This window comes from Hippoglossus hippoglossus, chromosome 8 (assembly GCF_009819705.1).
Source record: "Hippoglossus hippoglossus isolate fHipHip1 chromosome 8, fHipHip1.pri, whole genome shotgun sequence".
NCBI lineage: Eukaryota > Metazoa > Chordata > Actinopteri > Pleuronectiformes > Pleuronectidae > Hippoglossus > Hippoglossus hippoglossus.
In genome coordinates this window covers 8,752,368-8,770,109 of record NC_047158.1, presented here as the reverse complement: position 1 = coordinate 8,770,109, position 17,742 = coordinate 8,752,368, and the positions used below count along the sequence as shown (strand labels likewise).

Here is a 17,742-nt window from a genome sequence, read left to right as displayed (position 1 = left end):
ATGTGAGTTGTAACCTTCCAGCTTCCTTGGTCTGTTCTCATCCATAGTCAGACTGACAGCCAGGCAATTATTGGGACAAGTACTGGGAAAAATCCTGGTGGGCTGCAGCATTGGAGGGCTGGTAAAAACATCCATAAAGTGTTTTATAATCCTTGTAAATGTCTTCACGGTGCTTCTCCGTGTGCCTGTCGTGCACAGTGCACATATGCTGAAAGAGTTTGAAGAGGTCGCTCTTTGTTTTTTTTGTGTGTGCATGCAGTCTTTTGTGTACATCCATTACTCCTCATATAATTTGTGCTTGTGCGTATGTGCATCTAGGACAAAGGATGGCTATTAATTCCCAGCCACTTCAATTAGTCAGGAGTGGTGGGCTGTTAGATGCTCATGATACGGCGTGCTGTACAGGTGGAGGTCAACATCCTGATGGCCAACAACAACAGTCTTCTGTTTACACTCACCATCATTTACCCACTAGCTGCTCTCTATAACGCACGTTGTCCCCTGGAGTATTGCAGATCGGTGCTCAAGGCACCAGGTCTCATGGCTGGAGCTGACTGTAAAATCGATAGCCTGTTACTTTCTTGGCCGCTGATCCTTGTGCTCGGAAAGCCGCGGCGGTTACACAGACAGACTGGTTAGATGACTCAGAAATACACTTGAGATGGAGAAAGATTTGAGAAGCACAGAAGAGATATGTCCTTTTTGTAGGGTTATATTCCCTTCATGTTTCAATCCTCTCTCTTTCACACCTGTCTCGGTTTCTAGCTCTTTCTCTCTTCACCTGCTCTTTATTTTCTTTATCTGTGTTTTTCGTCCTCCAGTGTGTTGTTCTCTGAGGCCTTTAACTTTTCTTTCAAGGTCAGACCATCAAGTAGAGGACTAGTCATCCACTTCAGTTGAAAGCTGTCTTGCCAGCTGAAGAATGATGAATTCACAAGTGCAGAAAACATATATCACTCACTCACTCACACACACGCACGCACGCACGCACGCACACACGCACACTCACTGGCCGGTGATGTGTTGCCATTTCTTTTCAAGGCCTCCTCCTTTAGCCCCGGCACCCGGAGAATGGGAGGCTAAGTGGCCAGGGTTTTGGTGCCGACTGCAGCATGGGAATATTTCTCATGTTGTCAGAGCTCCTGCTGGGTCTCACATATGTCTACAACTCTCAGCATCCTGAAGCTATCACTACAGCAGGCGGGCACATCTAACCCACGCTGTCACTTCAGTGAAATGATATGAACTGTCACTTGCAGATAAGCATTTTTTTTTTTTCAGAGGGGGACTCCGCGAGCATATGAACCATGCATATAAACGTCATATGTGTAAAAGTAGGCACATTATTCATGTGGTGAGTTCATGACACGACGCAATTGTGTATAAGTGTGTGTAAATATGCAAAGGAAAGATCTCATGAATATCTATGGACTAGAGTGGAGTGTGATATTTCCCCGTCTCCACTGCCTTGTGACCTCTGCTCCTGTATGACCTTTGCCGTGTCTGAAAGGCGCCTGCAGGCCCATGTGGACAGGTCTAATTATTGTTGCTGCCACAGTCCACCCACTCACCCTGCTCCACAACCACATCTCACTATAATCCACGCACGAAAAATCCACTCTAAACACATTTACATATAAATGTAACCGTCTCACTTTGATGTATGATGTGTTTTATTCCTGTATATATTCAGCTACATTTACATTTTGTGAGAGCTAAAGCAGGAGAAGACCATAAACTTTTTTTTGGGGGGTTTCCCAATTTTCCAAATGCAGTGAATAAAACCCTGAAACACATAAGAAAATGAAAGCAACCTACATGGAAAGTGTCTGCTTTGGTGTCAGTCCTTCAGAATGAGATACACGCCTTTGTTCCATACTTGAGGAGTACTTCACTGAAAGAGCAATGCACTCCTCCTCATTGTTAGATGAACAGTTAAAAAAAACTATAAAAACTAAAGCAACTGAGTGACAGTGGAGTGCATACTTCTCCCAAGGCCCAACAGTCCCTTTATGGAACCACAATTAAATTCACTAGATCCAGATTTTTATTTGGATCAGCCCCAAATTGCACACACTCATAAATATTAGTTTCCTGAACATGCCTATTGTTTTCATCAAGACCCATGAATTATTCTCTGAAAATGTAAAAAACATGTGTAAAAACGTGTAAAAAATATATATTTGATCCGGATTTGCCCCAGAATTCAATGAGTTCTTCCCTGACCCCACTCTACATCCTTCTACCAAGGTTCATGGTAATCCGTCCAATGGTTTTTGTGGGTAATCTTATAAAATCAAACAGACAGGGGTCAAAACATAAGCTCCTTGGTGGAGGTATTAAAAGCAGCAAAACAAACAACATCTTTTTTTTAGAGAACCTTGCACCCCTAATACCCACAATGCAGCTCAACTTTTAACAATTTGGAGGTCTGAGCTGCAAGCATGTTATACTAGTCTTGGTAGCCTCGAGCCTCTAGCCTCAAGCAAAAATAAAGGAACGGGCTGCAACGATTTTCCAACTTGGAAATAGGTGGAGTTGCCCTTTAATATGTTGCAGTCACACAGAAAGAAATCCATCAGAGAGGAGTCACAGATTCTTATGTGCCAACAATAGCCTCAAAAGACCAGAGTGTGTGCTGCCATAAGACAGATTTTATTATGAGTAGAAGGTGTGATTCACACTCGAGCGCCAACATTTCATCACAAATCGACTCCTGAAAAGCACTGAACATCAGCGGTTGATGACATGCAAGCTTGTGAGCACCTCCGTGAATAGAATCTGTCTTTCAACTCACATCACCTCCTGGACTGATCTACTGGGAAAGATTTAAAAAAAAAATTGAGAATAGTGGCTACGTCAAGCATAAAAAAAAAAAATGTATGCAAAGACAGTTTTGGAGCGATAACACATCCCATTGTTCCTGTTAGTTGGGAGAAATGGCAGACTGGCATCAAATAAAATGTGGTAAGATGAGAAACAATAAACATGAACTAATATATATTTCTGTTTGTGGTGGTACCAGTCTGTCATTTCATTTCCCCCACGAGTCTTTACAGCGATGACACAGACTAATAGGGGCTGAGGTAATTAAAAATAAAGTCAGTTTGACTGCAGATTTGTCATTTGAGGTGGGCTGTTTGTTGAGCTAATAGAGCGGTGGGTTATTTGTCTCTGCTGTGTGAGTGTGTGTGAAAGTGTGCGTGAAGGCAGAAGTGGGTTGAGCAGGAGCTGGAGAGCCGCCACCTTCATCCCTCTGGCCCACGAGGGAGGAACGCGGAGACAGGAGGCTCGGGAGATCCATCCATCATTATGTCTCTTTGCCGCTCAAGCTTTGCTTTTGCATGCATGCACGTAGACACACACACACTCTGTCAGGCAAGGCAGAAGCCCACAGCTGCTTTTCACCCCAAAAACGTTTAGCACAGCGCACACTGGAGGAAAGGGCTTGATGGTTTGACAATGCTGCAGATGTGGAGTTGGTAAGAAGTGGACCGAAGCCCACAATCCACCGATGCTGCCTTTTCATTAGCCTCCTCATTTACAACCCCCCCCCCCACTGCACAACCACTTCAAACAGATGTGCTACTGCTCCTGTTGCTTGGGAACCCCCTCCAGCCTTTACACATTAAAACCGCAACCAAGGGCAAGTGGACATACAAACCTCAAGGTCAAGGACTGCACATTCAGTTAGGCTATCGTTTCAGCTGAGGTTTCCAAATGTCGGAATATGCTTTTCATTCTACTGATAGAAAGATAAATCATAGTTCTTAAAAGTGTTCTTTTCTTTTTTGTGAGTCTATCATAGCCTTGCTTTCCAGGTGCGGCCAGCCCCCATTAAGTTGTCACAGAGTGTAACCCTAACCCCCCGTAATTAGCCCTGATCGAGCTTCCACCCTGTTTAGCGCAGATTAACCCTGCTTCCCATGCATTCCCACCCCCGCTCCTCAGATCCTGCAGATAAAAAAGGAGTGGAATAGGAAGAATGGCACCCACTCCCAGAGGGACAGGCCTATAATCAGCACTCCCACAGCCCCAAAACCTGTCCACTGCTCGAGGGGACAGCAGGGGGTTGCTGATCGATGGGAGACAAGAGACAAGGCTGAGCCCCCAACCCATTTTCCACCTCAACTCTTCCAAACATTGCTGAGAGGAAACAGCGGCTGAGAGGAGGACAACACAGTAAGCGATGGCGACCATCCTTTAGGACCGGCTGTTATCCGGGGCTCAGAAGAAGCTGCAGCAGCCACAGATCTCCCTTGTGACCCACTTTCAAGACAGCATAATGGTCAAGGTGAAAACAGCACAAAGACAAAGGGCCGGGCAGTTAGGGCTCCACTTGACAGTAGAGCTGCTCTTTTATGAGCTGACTAAAAGGCAGAGGGGAATGAACCCTGACACGAGAGAGATGAGGACATCATTTCAGTCAAACACCTCCGACGCTGAAGGCTTTGGCGCCTCGTGTGCATCCACCCTCTCTGGTGGAGGGATTAAGAGGTGGAATTTGGGGGGCGGAAGTAAATATCTGGAGAAATGCTAATGTGGCATCCATTTTCATGTGACACTGGCCCATGTACTGAAGCCATTTTAAAAGCGCCGAGATCTAACTGCACAACCTCACTCAGAGCGAGATCCGTCACCTCCAGTGGCCTGGTGTGCCCGTGTAACCGTTAACTTCGAAATCAGTAAACAAGACTGTAAGTGAATTTTATTTGGATCTTTGTAATAATCTCATTTCTTCAAATTGTTTTTTTTTTTTCTCCCATTTTGTCATGTCTGAAATGAAAGGAAGGACTCAAAGCTTTATGCATCCAGGAAATTGCTCATATTTGGCAAAGAAAAGAGAAGATTGAGCCGTTTCTATGAATCTGTGTTTTCCAGGTGAAGCACTGGAACTGAGCGGCGCAGGTCCATTAGTTATCTCTCAGCTCAGCCCACACACGAGACGAGTGCACCTTTATTCTCTGATATAATCACAAATGAGATGGAGTTCATTATGCAAATGCAGTCAAGAAATTCTCTATTCTGGATTTACTCCGTCTGTGTCACATTAGAAATAATGAAATACTGTCAAGTTTTTATACTTTTTCCAACCTTAAAAAGTTTTAGAAATCCACAAATTGATTTTAAATCTCAATTTAATAGTTCAAGGGAGATTGTAAATTCCAATCAATAAGAACAAGTGGAGTAATTGTCTACAGGCTCAGTGGGAATTCTGAAAATAAATGTTTATTGATTAATTTGCCACTCTGTTTTAAATAATATCCTTAAAATAATTTAGACTCTGTGCTTTACATGTATCAACATGTACATAACCTCACATACCCTGTCCACACAATCAGATCAATGTTGCTTTATAAATAGCCAATAATTCCAGTACAATCAATTCCAACGAAAAATGATTTTCTCATTATTTGCTATTTGAAGCTTTTTAAAATTTCAAGGATAAATTAACCATGGGGCTATTTTTTTTACAAAAAGAAAAGAAAAGCAGCAAACCTCTCCTAATAAATATATTCAAAAATATTTTCCTATACAAGACTTTTTCTGCAACTTCCCCACAGAACACAGAGGCTGAAGTGTCCATTATATTCCTCCTCCACTGAGGACGCACGCGTTTGGTTTTCAGGGATGAACTCCACTGAACTTGATCGATGTATTGTTTATTTCTGTTGCCGCAGCAGTGACTGCAAACGACTTTTAAACCAGTAGATGATCGAGGCTGCTGATAAATTCCACGTGAATGTCAATCATAGAGCGACTCTTTACTTAGAAACCTCTGCATTTCTAATTTTCCTCACAGACACTTTCAGCGCGTCTGTTCCTCTCCCTAATGTGATGGAGGGGGTGATATTAACATTCTTTGAGATTATAGTGTCTATAATGGCATCGCTGCATCATTGCTGAAACATCCACATGGTCATGATGCGTAATATCCCCGCTGTCCTCGCCATAGGTTCGTGCCACGCTCAGCGCAGCCACGTTATCACCGGTAAAGAGTGTTTCTCTTGAGGTTTTCAACACTTACCGATCAGCATCGTGCGTCCAGGACCGAATCCGCGTGTCTCCAGCTCGGCGTATCACCGTGCGTAACAACGGTTAAAAAAGATGCACGCACTTTTATCCCCAGAGAGCGAAAGAGAGAGAGAGAGAGAGAGGGAGGGAGGGGGGCATGCACGATGCACAGGTGCGATTCGGAGACGTCCTGTAGCAGAAAAGAGCCTCGAAACCTGCAAGAACCGACTCGATCCCCCCCCCACACACTACAGTCTCTGTGATGGTTCTTTGCAGAAGTGTATCCTCTTTTTCTCCCACGTCTTTGGTGACCAATCCCCGGGAAATCTCCGATCCTATTGATGCGCGTTGTCCTCGGCTTGAAATCCTATTGCGCGTACTGCCGCTCCGCTTGGCCTGAAGGAAGCGAAGAATTGGGAGAGCTGGAGAGGAGCCGGCTGTAATTGCCTGCTCTCTCTCTCTTTCCCTCTCTCTCTCTCTCTCCCTCTCTCACTCCCTCTGTCTGTCTTTGTCATCCTTTCCTCTCCGCGGTCCGACCTATTTCTCTCTCCTCCTCCCATCACTGAACACATCTTAACTTGACAGGAACACACAGATGTGGAAATAAGCTGCTTGGCTCCATATTAGCCTCATCGTCAAACTTATTACAGGTCGGCACTATAAGTGATATGTTTCACTCACACCTGCTGTGAAGCCAAGAGAAGACGATGGGGAAAAGGCAGCAGAAGGCACTGAGAAGCTTTGGGTAGCAGATGCATGATAGGAGCACTGTAAACATTTAGGGAGAGAACAGAATATTTTCTCAGACACGTTTCCATTCGTGCACTCATAGGGATGATTTGTTTGCACTTGTCAACGCGGCCGCCTTGTGAGCTCAACAGTGTGTTAGTGGGAGCGACGGGAGAGTGACTGCAAGTGAGGGTTTCTCGCAGCCATCCCTCCCGCCAGTCTGCTCCTCCTTTGTGTCTCTTCTTGTCAAGGCATCATTTGGTGAAGTTGACACATATTCTGGGATTCGGAATTTGGCTCGAGAGCGCGGAGAGCCTGCTCATATTAAATAACTGTTTGTTCAAATGGTGTATGTGTGTGTGTGTGTGTGTGTGTGTGTGTGCGAGTGTGTGTGACGGAGTAGATTGTGGGTTGAAGAGGCTCGGTGCAAAGCTAAGCAGTCCTGGATCTATGCCAAAGCACATCTCCCAGGGTGCTATCAGGAACTTAATTACAGCATTAAATTGCTCCCTCTCTGGCGCTCTCTGGCTCCCAGTTCACTTCCCCCTTTTTCCCACTTCCTCACCCCTTCTGTTTTCTTGCTCTCTTTCTCAGCCTCTGCTGCTTTTTCTATTTTCTTGCACTTGCTTGTTTGGCAGAGGTGCCTGCTGCTGTCTTCGTGTATTCACTGTCAAAAATGTGTCTCGACCGTCCCTGAAATGAACTGCAAAACCAGGAACAGTAAAAATTTGTTGTCTCTAGTTGTGCATTTAAATTGTCTCATTTCATACCTGGATAGCATCAATGCATCCATGATTAATACTGTTAATCCATCAGTTTGTTACGGTGCGGCTCCACAGTGTGATATTGGAAGTGTGGATTGTGGAGCGTAGCACCAGAGAGGTGGCAGAGATCAGATCGCTGATGGAGAGTTCCCCTTTAACATGAGATATTGCCTCTGACAGAGTGGTAAGTTGGGTAAGCTTCCCTTCCCCGGCAATCCAGGTTTCGTTTCCTCTCCGCTTACCGAGGAAGCAGTGGACCCAGAAACTCTCCTCTGGGGCAGAGGGGAGGACACAGGGGCAGCTGGGCCGTCCTGCTGTCTCATGCCAACCATCGGCCTACTGGCTGGCACGAAAGAGCTGAGGCTAATTACAAACACGGGACTGGCTCCAAGCTGCGCATCAGTCAGCCTCGGCCAAGATGATTTGTTCTAGCCTATTTGTTCTATATGTTAAAAGTTGGTGACTTGGAAAACATGCAACAGGCTGTTAAAAACTGCTAGTTTTAGTGAATTATTTCTTATATTTAAGCAAGAAAAGCAAGTTATTGAAAAACAAGTGAAGCTAATTATGTTGTTGTCCTCCACATGAACCCGTAATCTTTCATTTAAAAAAGGTCCAGTGTGTAAGATTAAGGGGAAAGGGATCTATTGGCAGAAATTGAATATAAAATAATCCTAGTGATGTTTTCACTAATGTGGAATCATCTAAATTGTACAAATTGTTGTTTTCGGAAGCAGGTCCTCTGTACGGAGGGACTTTTAAGGGTGCTCTGCCCTTATGAGAATGTGACATGCATACAGTGCAGGGTTGGCATGAAGAGATAAGGCAAGCAAAGCAGAAAGCCGAATTTGTATCATTCCAGCTATTTAAAGCTCTGGAACCAGTTTTGTTGGAAGGCACTTTTTTGAGGCACCAAACTGTTCCTATGCTTTGCTTTGACAGCTTTAACAGTTTCGGTCCTTATCCCCTAAATCAAAAAAGTAATCTTGAGCCCTCTGTGCTTCAGCCTGGTGGCTGGTATGCGGCTCTCTTTCTGTCTCTTCATTTGTCTCTCTGGTCTGCCCTCTCACTCTCTTATCCTGCAGAGAATCTCTATGTTCTTCTCTTTCTTCTTGACATTTGAAAATAAACAAAAAGCATTTGTTGTTTACAAGTATTTATATGAAGATGTGATTGTAAGAATGAAGTCCACTGACATAATCTATGTTCTGCCACATTAACAATTTTCACTTCACTATCTGTCCACTTTCTCACCTGCTCACTCTGTTTCCTCTCCATCTCCATCCTCCTCTTTGCACTGACAATAACACATAAATATAATGTGCGGAGCAACAATGATGTGATCGTAAACGAAGCAACAAACAGAGCATTTAGAATGTTAATATATGAAAGAAGAGGTTGGGAAGGATCCACTTTTGCTGACAGCACATCATTACACTGCTTAGTATTATAAAATCATAGTGATGTCCACTGCAGAATAATGTAGGGAAAACAGCAGTTAACGTGACTTTATAACTATGTGGTGGCCGTCACTACCTGGTCCATGCTCTCTTTGTCTCTCTTCACCCTGCTCTCTCCCTCTTTGCACTGACAATAACACATAAACATATTATATGGAATTAAAAAAAAAAAAGTACCGGTAGTCTGGTCATAAATAAAGAAAACACAGTATTTATGATGTAACTAAATGTAAGAAGAGGTTGCGGAGAAGCACAATTTGATAAAAGTATAAAAGTGTTTCGTAACATAAAATCATTGATAAGTCCACTTTAATTTCTGTGGGCAAAAACAATGGCTGACATGGATTTATAACTGTGGTCTTGACTACCTGTCCACTTTCTCACCTGGGTCTTGCTCTCTTTCTCTCTGTCCATCCTTCTCCCTCTCTTTCTCTCTCTCTCTCTATAATCCTCTCTCCCTCATTTTGCTGACGCCCCCTGTTCCCAACTCTTGTTCCATGCTCCAGTATTGCCTTAAAAAAGGTTAAGCAGTATAGATAATGGATGGATGGGTTAACAGGAATTTATATCAATAAGAAGAAATAAATGTAAAGGGAAAAGATCAACAGGGGGGGGCACTGACGAGGGAGCAGAGCTTATTTTATGTACTGTTTGTTGGGACGGGTCAAATAATGACGTGATTGTTTCTCTTCATTAGTGCATGGACGCTGGATCTGCAGTTGACACTGGTGGACTTTGTTGATACAAATGGTATTTACCCGGTTGCCGAGAGCCGAGTCTCTGTGGTGATGACTGACGGAGCCTGAAGAGAGGAGAAGGTCAAGCTGTCACGCTCAAGTTTAACAAAATAGTGTTGTCTTCAACTCCAGCGCTGGTAGCATGAGTTGGAATGTGCCAAACAGGAGGCAGCGCTTGTCTGTGTACAAATGGTTTCAGAGTCTTTTATTTTTTTAATTAAATATAAATGACTATACAGGGAAATCTAGTCATATAGTAGTTGGATTGGAGCATTCAATGTGCACTGTGGTCTGTTGACTTTGTGTGATTTTGAGGATGCGATGGTAAGGTTGAAGCCGCAGAGGAGGTGAGCGGCTTGTTATTATCGTGTGGCGTGTGTGAGCGTTGAAGCATGCCGGCACTGTCACCGCGGTGGGATGGGTTGGTTCAGGGTGGATCAGCTGTGGGGTGGTGATGGGTGGGAGCGTGAAATATGGAGATAGCTGCTGTCACCTGAGGAGATGATAGTGGCGTGCGGTGCTGAGCGAGCCTAATACCATGTGACATCTTTTCAGCCCCTGGGCATCTCTATTCCCCCACATATCCCCAAGTTAGCATTTGGACAGAAGTCCACAGAAAGCTTCTCTCTGGTGATGTAAAGATCATTTCTCCGTCTGTCAGGAGCAGCCTAATCAATACCTGTCAACGTGTGACAGCCTTGTACTGTCCACCTATTTGTTTTCTAATCTGTAGCGTGCATGCGAGAGTGTAACCAGAGTGACAGAGCTATTTTGGTGGGTGTCTGAATGTGCCAGGTTTATGGACTCTTACTTTTGTTTTGGATTACTTCCTGGATCCCCTGTCTGTAGCTGTTCCCGAATCGGGAGCCGGATCCTTCAGAGGACTCGGTCTACTTGGTGCCTTCTTTGACCGTGTAGACCTCGAAGGCTGAACCGAAATAAGTCGGTCTGGTCTATGGAGGATTTCCAGCTCGTCCCGCCCTTACTGTTGCATTGCTACCTTGAGTCCCTGCATATACTGCAGCTCAGCCACCTGCGGAGCTAGCATGTTAGCTTTGACACAGCACACAATAAATCCTGGGATAAGATGGACCATGAAAGCACCCCCTCCGAAGAAAATACGGAGAAACTGCAGTGTTCAGTGCATGCCTGAAAGCGGGCTCCCTGCTAACAAACTGACAAATCTCATTATCCTGAGCTCAGATCCAAGAAGATTATTATTTTTCCCCACCGAAAACACAAAAAATGGCTATCATGGGATCTGGCTGGACGGCCACCCTGAAAACATCGGAAAGTGTCTTAGAAAATAAACTCCAGTCGGTGGACAGTTTAGGACATTGTCAGAATGAATGTGCCAGAGAAGGAGGAGAGCGTCGGTCCCAATGAGGGTTGGAGAGTTGAGTGGTTTACTAACCAAGAGAGATGCTATAACCACTAATCCGGTGTAACGGACATTGATGCATAGCCGCAGATGACTTTATTCAGCTGGAAACATCGATGTAGGACGACATCTTTTGTAAAAAAAAACAAAGTTCATAATGTACTGTTTGTGCATGGTATTCAACAATAAGAAAATATTCAGTGTGTCCACAGCCAGGTTTTATAATCCTCTGTTTAATAGTGTGAGGAACTTGTGACAAATGCAAATGTGTTTGGAAATTGTGTTTTCTGATCCCAACCACATGCCAGGGCATAATGAGTGACAGGCTAATTTATGAACAAGCAACGAGAGAAGCTATCCTTGCCTGCCTCTCTCTCTCTCCTTCTCTTTCTCCCCCTCTCTCTGTCTCGCTCTGTCTCTCTCTCTCTCTCTCTCTCTCTCTCTCCCTCTCTCTCTCTCTGCTGTTTGCGAGCTGCCGACCTCCTCAATTAGAGCTCGCTCTGACAAACTACTGCTGAGACTCGACTAGGTAATGACTGGCAGCAGAGGAGGCAAACAGCCGTATCCCTCTCCCCAACTCTCTCTTTCTCTCTATCTCTAAACTAATCAATTTTCCTTTGTCTCCCTCCCGGTCGCCCCTCTCTCTCTCTCTCTCCTTCTCTCTCTCTCTTTCTAAACTAACAGCTTTCCCTCCCCCCCGTCTTTTCTCGAAACCATCATCTTTCTCTAAAGTAAACTCTGGACTCTCTCCTTCACTCCTCTGTCTCACACTCTCCTCTCTTTCAAAGCCTGACACTGAGCTCTCACCCTCTAAATTGGCATCTCTCTATCCCCCCCCCCCTCTCAATCCCTCTATCACTTTGCCCCACTTTATTGGCATATTTCTCTCTCTTTTCTTCACTCTCTCTCACTGGACCTAATCCATGTCTCGCCCCGCAACTCTCTCACCTTCTTCCTCTGACAAACAAACAAATGAATTGAAGAGTGTAGGGAGGGAACACCTTCGGAGCGTGACGACCCGGCCGGCTACCGGAGAGACTGCCGGAGAGACTAACTAACAAAGTGACAGAAAGACTGACAGGAGATTGGAGGAGCACTGAGAGGGTCGACTGTGAGGCGCTGAAGTAATTTGAAGATTGGCAGACAGGACAGATAGATGCTGATGGGTGACAGTGGAAGATTCGCAGTCCCACCGAACTACCTGAAGCCTGCAGCTCTCACCACCATGTATATTAAATTCTAAGTGATTGTTTCTCGGTCAACTTACCCATGAGACTCTCAGGCGGATAGATCGCTTAGTGTTTAGCGCTTACTGGTATGAATGAAAAGATGGAACTACCCTTGTTTCAAAAGTGAGCAACTTTCTAATCATTTAACCGAGGCTGCTTAAGTTTAGTTTAATGACATTGTGAAGCAGTGTGGGAGCTGTGGTCTTCACCACCATCTCTTGTCCCATTATCTTATTGGGTCGCTTTGTTGCACTGGGAGAGCATCGGAAAAGCAGATATGACCCAATTGAAAGGCGAACGACAATGAAACCTCTCATTACCTTGAATAAAATTGGGGATTTCTCTTAATGTAAGCACACAAGTCAACAAATATAATATAGGCGTAGTAGTTTTTAGACATTTTAATAAAGATATTGTTGCATATTATATCTTAAATGTCACAACAGTTTGGGAAATAAAAAAAAAAGCCTAATTCTAAATCTCCCAGACAACAGTAACTTCATATGTCAAGATGAGAGTGGTAATAAAAAAAACTATCTAATGTCTAATTCGATCTATTCAATTATGAACTTTTTAAGCAACTTTTGACAAACACAATTTCACCCAAACCCTGTTTAGATAATTGTGGATTAAATGTCGTAGTTATAACCCAACAAATGAAATTAGTCCATGAGCGAGTCGAAGGTCTGCAAATGCAAAACGGAAAAGTTTTTAGACAGCAGAGATTAGGATTAGACAGTTCTGAAAAAAACACAGTTTCCTTCGGTTGATTCCTCCTTTCCTATGTACATAAGTATGTTCATGAGTGAATATATATATGAATTAAATGATTTTCTTTATGGAATAAAATAATATAAGGAATCATGGCTGGTGTCTACCGCCAACATAACCTGTTGTGTTCTTTTCTCCTGCACTATATTGTATCACTTAACTTTCTTTCTGTAGAAAAGCTGCAGAGCATCGGAACAAAAGCTCATTTATTATCAACTCATCACTGCAACATTTTCAAACTCAGGTTTACATATTCCTACTTTGTCTTGTATGACTCTCATAATCTATCATGTGTGCAGTTGTAAATGTTGCGGCAATAAATTGTTAATAAATGTGTTTTTGGCCGATGCTCTGCAGCTACTTTACACGGGGTTAATCCATCACACTGATGAATTAAAGATCTGGATGAAACGACAAAGCAAGATTTGCTGAGGAGGATCACACAGGATAAAGGATTTATCACAACCTGGCAAACCAAAGGTTGTTCTTAAAATTGTCTTGTAATTGATCGATAAGCCACTGATCTATGATCTGTGAAGCATTTGTTAATCCATTAGTTACAACTTAATTAAACTGCTTGGAATGTGTGCTGCCTTGAAAACTGTCCTTTTACAGTACTTAACTTTACACTACACTACACTTGGCCAGGCCTGTCAGTTTTGGTCATAAGTATGATTTTACTCCTACACATGCAAAAATATAATTATATTGTTTTCTTTTTATTAGCAGACTTCCTCTGCTTCCTCCGATTTGGTCAATAGGCACAGCTATCTTAATCATTTAGTTTGTGAATGTAGCGTGGATCCACATTATTTTGGCAGATTGAGTGTAAATGTCATGAAATGTCACAATTTCTGTGATTCACTTGAGTAGATGAAACTCGATCATAGTATAAAATCATTAGATCGCTCACCCCTGGTGTCAGGAGTTAACTGCAGAACAGGGAGATGCCGACATCTTAGCATGACACCACAGAAGAAAAGAGAGGCTGTGTGTGTGTGTGTGTGTGTGTGTGTGTGTGTGTGTGTGTGTGTGTGTATTGGGATTGCAAGCTGTGCCACCTGCACAGTCCATCTCATCACGGGAATACGGGGAAACAGGACGCCCCATTTAGCATCACTGTCACATACAGTTTCACAGACAGATAAACACAGAGACAGAGTGATTCTGCATGTGTGTGTGTGTATGTGTGTGTGTGAGAGAGCGAGAGAGGCAGAGTTGTAAGAAAAGATGGGATGATGGGTTCCCTAACATAAATAAATCATCAATGTGTTTTGCTGCCTTGGCTGGGTTCACAAGTGGAAGAGGGAGGAGGAGGAGGAAGAGGTGAGGGAGAGTGAAAGAGATGAGGTGGAGAAGGAAACTGCTGGCTGAGGGGGGAACGAGCGGCAGGTGGGAATCTGCTTTGTGCTTCAAGTGGAATAGAAAACACAAGGGCGTCTGCAGTCAAACTGACATAATTGGTGCCAAGAATAACCAAACACTTTGGCTGAACGGAAGATCCGTGGTAAGGATCATAAATGCAATAATATAAAAAACATTTCCACACGAATTTGGATTTAGTTTCAACCATCGCCTGTGTGATTGTACCTCTGAAATACTTTCAAGAAAAACAACTAAAAGTTTTGACGTCTTGACAAACTCATCTTCTGCTTCTTTTCTCTGACAGTTATGATGATGCACAGCTGTGATATATTGAGTTTTTTTCTTTTTCTACAGAGTCAAATGTGTCTTGATGAAAAAACATGTCTGGGCTTCAGGTGAAATTTGCTGTGGAAATTCATGTTCCCCAGAGGATGAATCATAATGTTTTGGATGAGCCCTGACATTGTGTCTGTTATTTATTCATTTTTTATCAAGAAAACCATCAGCTTTCTTAACATTTTCAACTTAAATCTAACAACCAACTTTCATTTTAACTCATTAATATATCCACGGTTGAAAAGGGCAGATTAAGGGTTTTGACTTAATGGCCCAAGGAAGTACAGTGATGAGGTTGGTGGGATTTGGACATGATACGTTCAATTGACAAACTTTGAATAAACAGGCGACAAGCGCTCTGTAGCAGCAGCAGCAGCAGCAGCAGCAGCAGCAGCAGCAGTTGGGACTCATCAATGTGAGTGACGCTGTCGATCACAACAACAGCAACGACAAACTGATGGTCCAGTTCAGGGTTTTGCATTGAGTCGATACTTTGAAGGTGAACAGCTGCTCGTGCTGCAGCGGCGGTGCAGCTTCAGGGTTCAGTGGACTGAGTGTAGCAGTCGGCCCCAGCTCAATTAGAGCAGGTCACTTTTATAGTTTCGGGAAGAAAACTGCAACCAGTATTACCACAGACAGGCAAACAGACAGGTTTAACATGGGCACTGCACTCGTTCTCCAAATCCAAAACACACTGCATGTTTTTTAATGCTGAAGGTTTATACTAAAGCTGAGTTTATGGTTAACACAGGGGGTAAAAGGATTCCTGCTGTAGATACAGTACCTTTTGTGAGATCAGTTTGCATCATGTACCCCCCCCCCACTGCACATTCTAATTTTACTTTTCTTCTTTCATTACTGAACCAGACGATTCTCTGCAGTCAGTCTTTTCATTCTGGAGTCGTGGTGAGATGCTGGTTTGCAGTGGAAATACCTGATCCTTTTTTTCAACTGAGCTCATGTTGCCTTTACTCCTACCGATCTCTACAAGTCTGAAAAATGCAGGAGAGAACGCAAGCAGAACATTCTGACTAACAGATAATCCCGTCATAGCTGCAGCTGCAGTTCAGTTTCATTTTTGCGGGAGAGCATATCATCTAAGTTACAGCAGCTGTGGGTGCTGCACGGTGTCCCTTTAACACACAACTATAAATTAAGTATGTATTATTATTTTATCATTATTTTCATTTCATGTCTGACTCAGTGTGCCAGATTGCAACCTTCACTCTCTCCCTACCTAGGCCAGTGAGAGTGGCTGACACTGTACAATGAATGACTAATGCTGGTTTTTACTCCAAATGGAAATTCAAGGGAAAGATTATACATTTATGACATATTTTTAGAGCAACCGAGGCTGTCACCCTCCCACATAAGAAATAATTTCATGGGAAATGTTCACTTTGTATTGCATTCATGTTATCTCTTAAAAAATATTCATGAGTATTTCCTAAAAGCAGAAATGGGAGATAGGGTTAACTCTGTATTGGCAGCATCATGTGGAGCTCCTACATTTGTCATTTAAAAAAAAAAAAGACAAAGTTGTAACATTGACTGTTGACTGACAGTGATATAACGATCCAATGGTTCAGAGCTATACCAATAGACTGTATATGTTCTCAAACTCTAGTTTTAAGTCGTCTTCAATACACCACGATGTTCGATTTGTAAATTATGGTCCCATTTAGAGTCAAATAGACGATAAAGCAACACAAATACTAAATGAGGCCAAAAATCATTATTCAGTATATTATCAGTTGAGCCGCTCCGGGCTGTATATTACCACATATAAGACTCCTGCTTTCTTGTTTTTGCAGGGTTGCTCAAGTCCACAATGATGAGAATACCCTGGCCTATGATGTATACACATCTAAATATTTGCTGTCAAACTTTCTAACCTTTACTGCCTACAGCTACAAAACAAAAAACATTTTATGCACATTTTTTTTATACTTTAACTAGATATAGTAATCCATATAATTGAGAAAAAAACAACACATGGTAAATAATTTCCAATAGTACATTTTGGTTGTGTACATGCATTGTAAATGAAGAGATACAAACGACTACATTTGAGCTCAGCACTCAGAAAATATATTTTTTTTCATCTGGGTGTTACTCACCTTGAAAGAGTGTGTGTGACTATAATACAATGAGGCAGTCAGAGGATGCGAGCGTGCCTGTTGACTCACATAAAGGAGAGTCATTGCAGTGGCAGAATGCTGCTTTGTAAACTGAAGATAAGGCTTTTCAGAGTTGAAAGCAAGGGGCTCCACATAATAAATGGGGCTAGTGGCTACACTCACGCTGAGCGGGGTCAAGTTAGAATTTATCTCTAGAAGGAGCCGTGTGAGGTAAACACATCTGTAACAGCTAAGCCACGTGTAGATGTATTTGCTTAAGACTTTCATTTGTTTACGGATGGGATGAGCGTTACGTTGCCGTGGTTTCCATGTGCACTATGTTGAGCGGGGCTTTGTGTTTCTGAGGAGCATCGGTGCAAAGAAACCACTCTGCGAACCATCACAGAAGAGCCATTATGAAGGCACTGTGGTTACTGTGCGTCACGCATCAAAATGACACAAAAAAGCAAAGGAGCTCTCTGGCCTTTTCAACCAGATTTACACGACTTGACAGTGTGGAAGTAGACCATCATACAGAGGGCGGAAAGAGAGGCAGGCAGTGGAGAAACAGCGATGACTCGAGATGCGGTTCAATCTAAAAAGGATGAGAGGGAATATTGAAGGTGAGAGGGGAAAGAAATCCACTGAGAGGTATGCACAGAGCCAAGGAGGGCCCAATGGAAACACCAGGCTTTTCGTTCTGCTCTGGAAATATGACAGTGGGCTGACGCACCTGATGGTCGGCCTGGAAAATCTGTAAATGGGCCCATAAATGTGAAAAGGCTATAGGGTTTGGGGCTTGGAAAAACCTTGTGTATATGCGTGCTGTATCTCA

The 17,742-nt window shown here is 43.3% G+C and overlaps 1 protein-coding gene across 5 annotated transcripts in view; it reads right to left on the bottom strand.

Moving 5' to 3' along the window:
• znf385c (zinc finger protein 385C) overlaps positions 1-17,742 on the bottom strand; it is a 133,822-nt gene that overhangs the window by 50,360 nt on the left and 65,720 nt on the right. Inside the window, exon 1 of one of the 5 annotated variants that reach the window (XM_034592589.1) lies at positions 6,029-6,479. The exons of the other annotated variants lie outside the window; for them this stretch is intronic. Within the exon in view, the coding sequence (XP_034448480.1) occupies positions 6,029-6,038 (10 nt within the window). The 5' untranslated portion in view covers positions 6,039-6,479. Of the gene's footprint in view, positions 1-6,028; positions 6,480-17,742 lie in introns of those variants that run through there. 5 annotated transcript variants of the gene reach the window in all.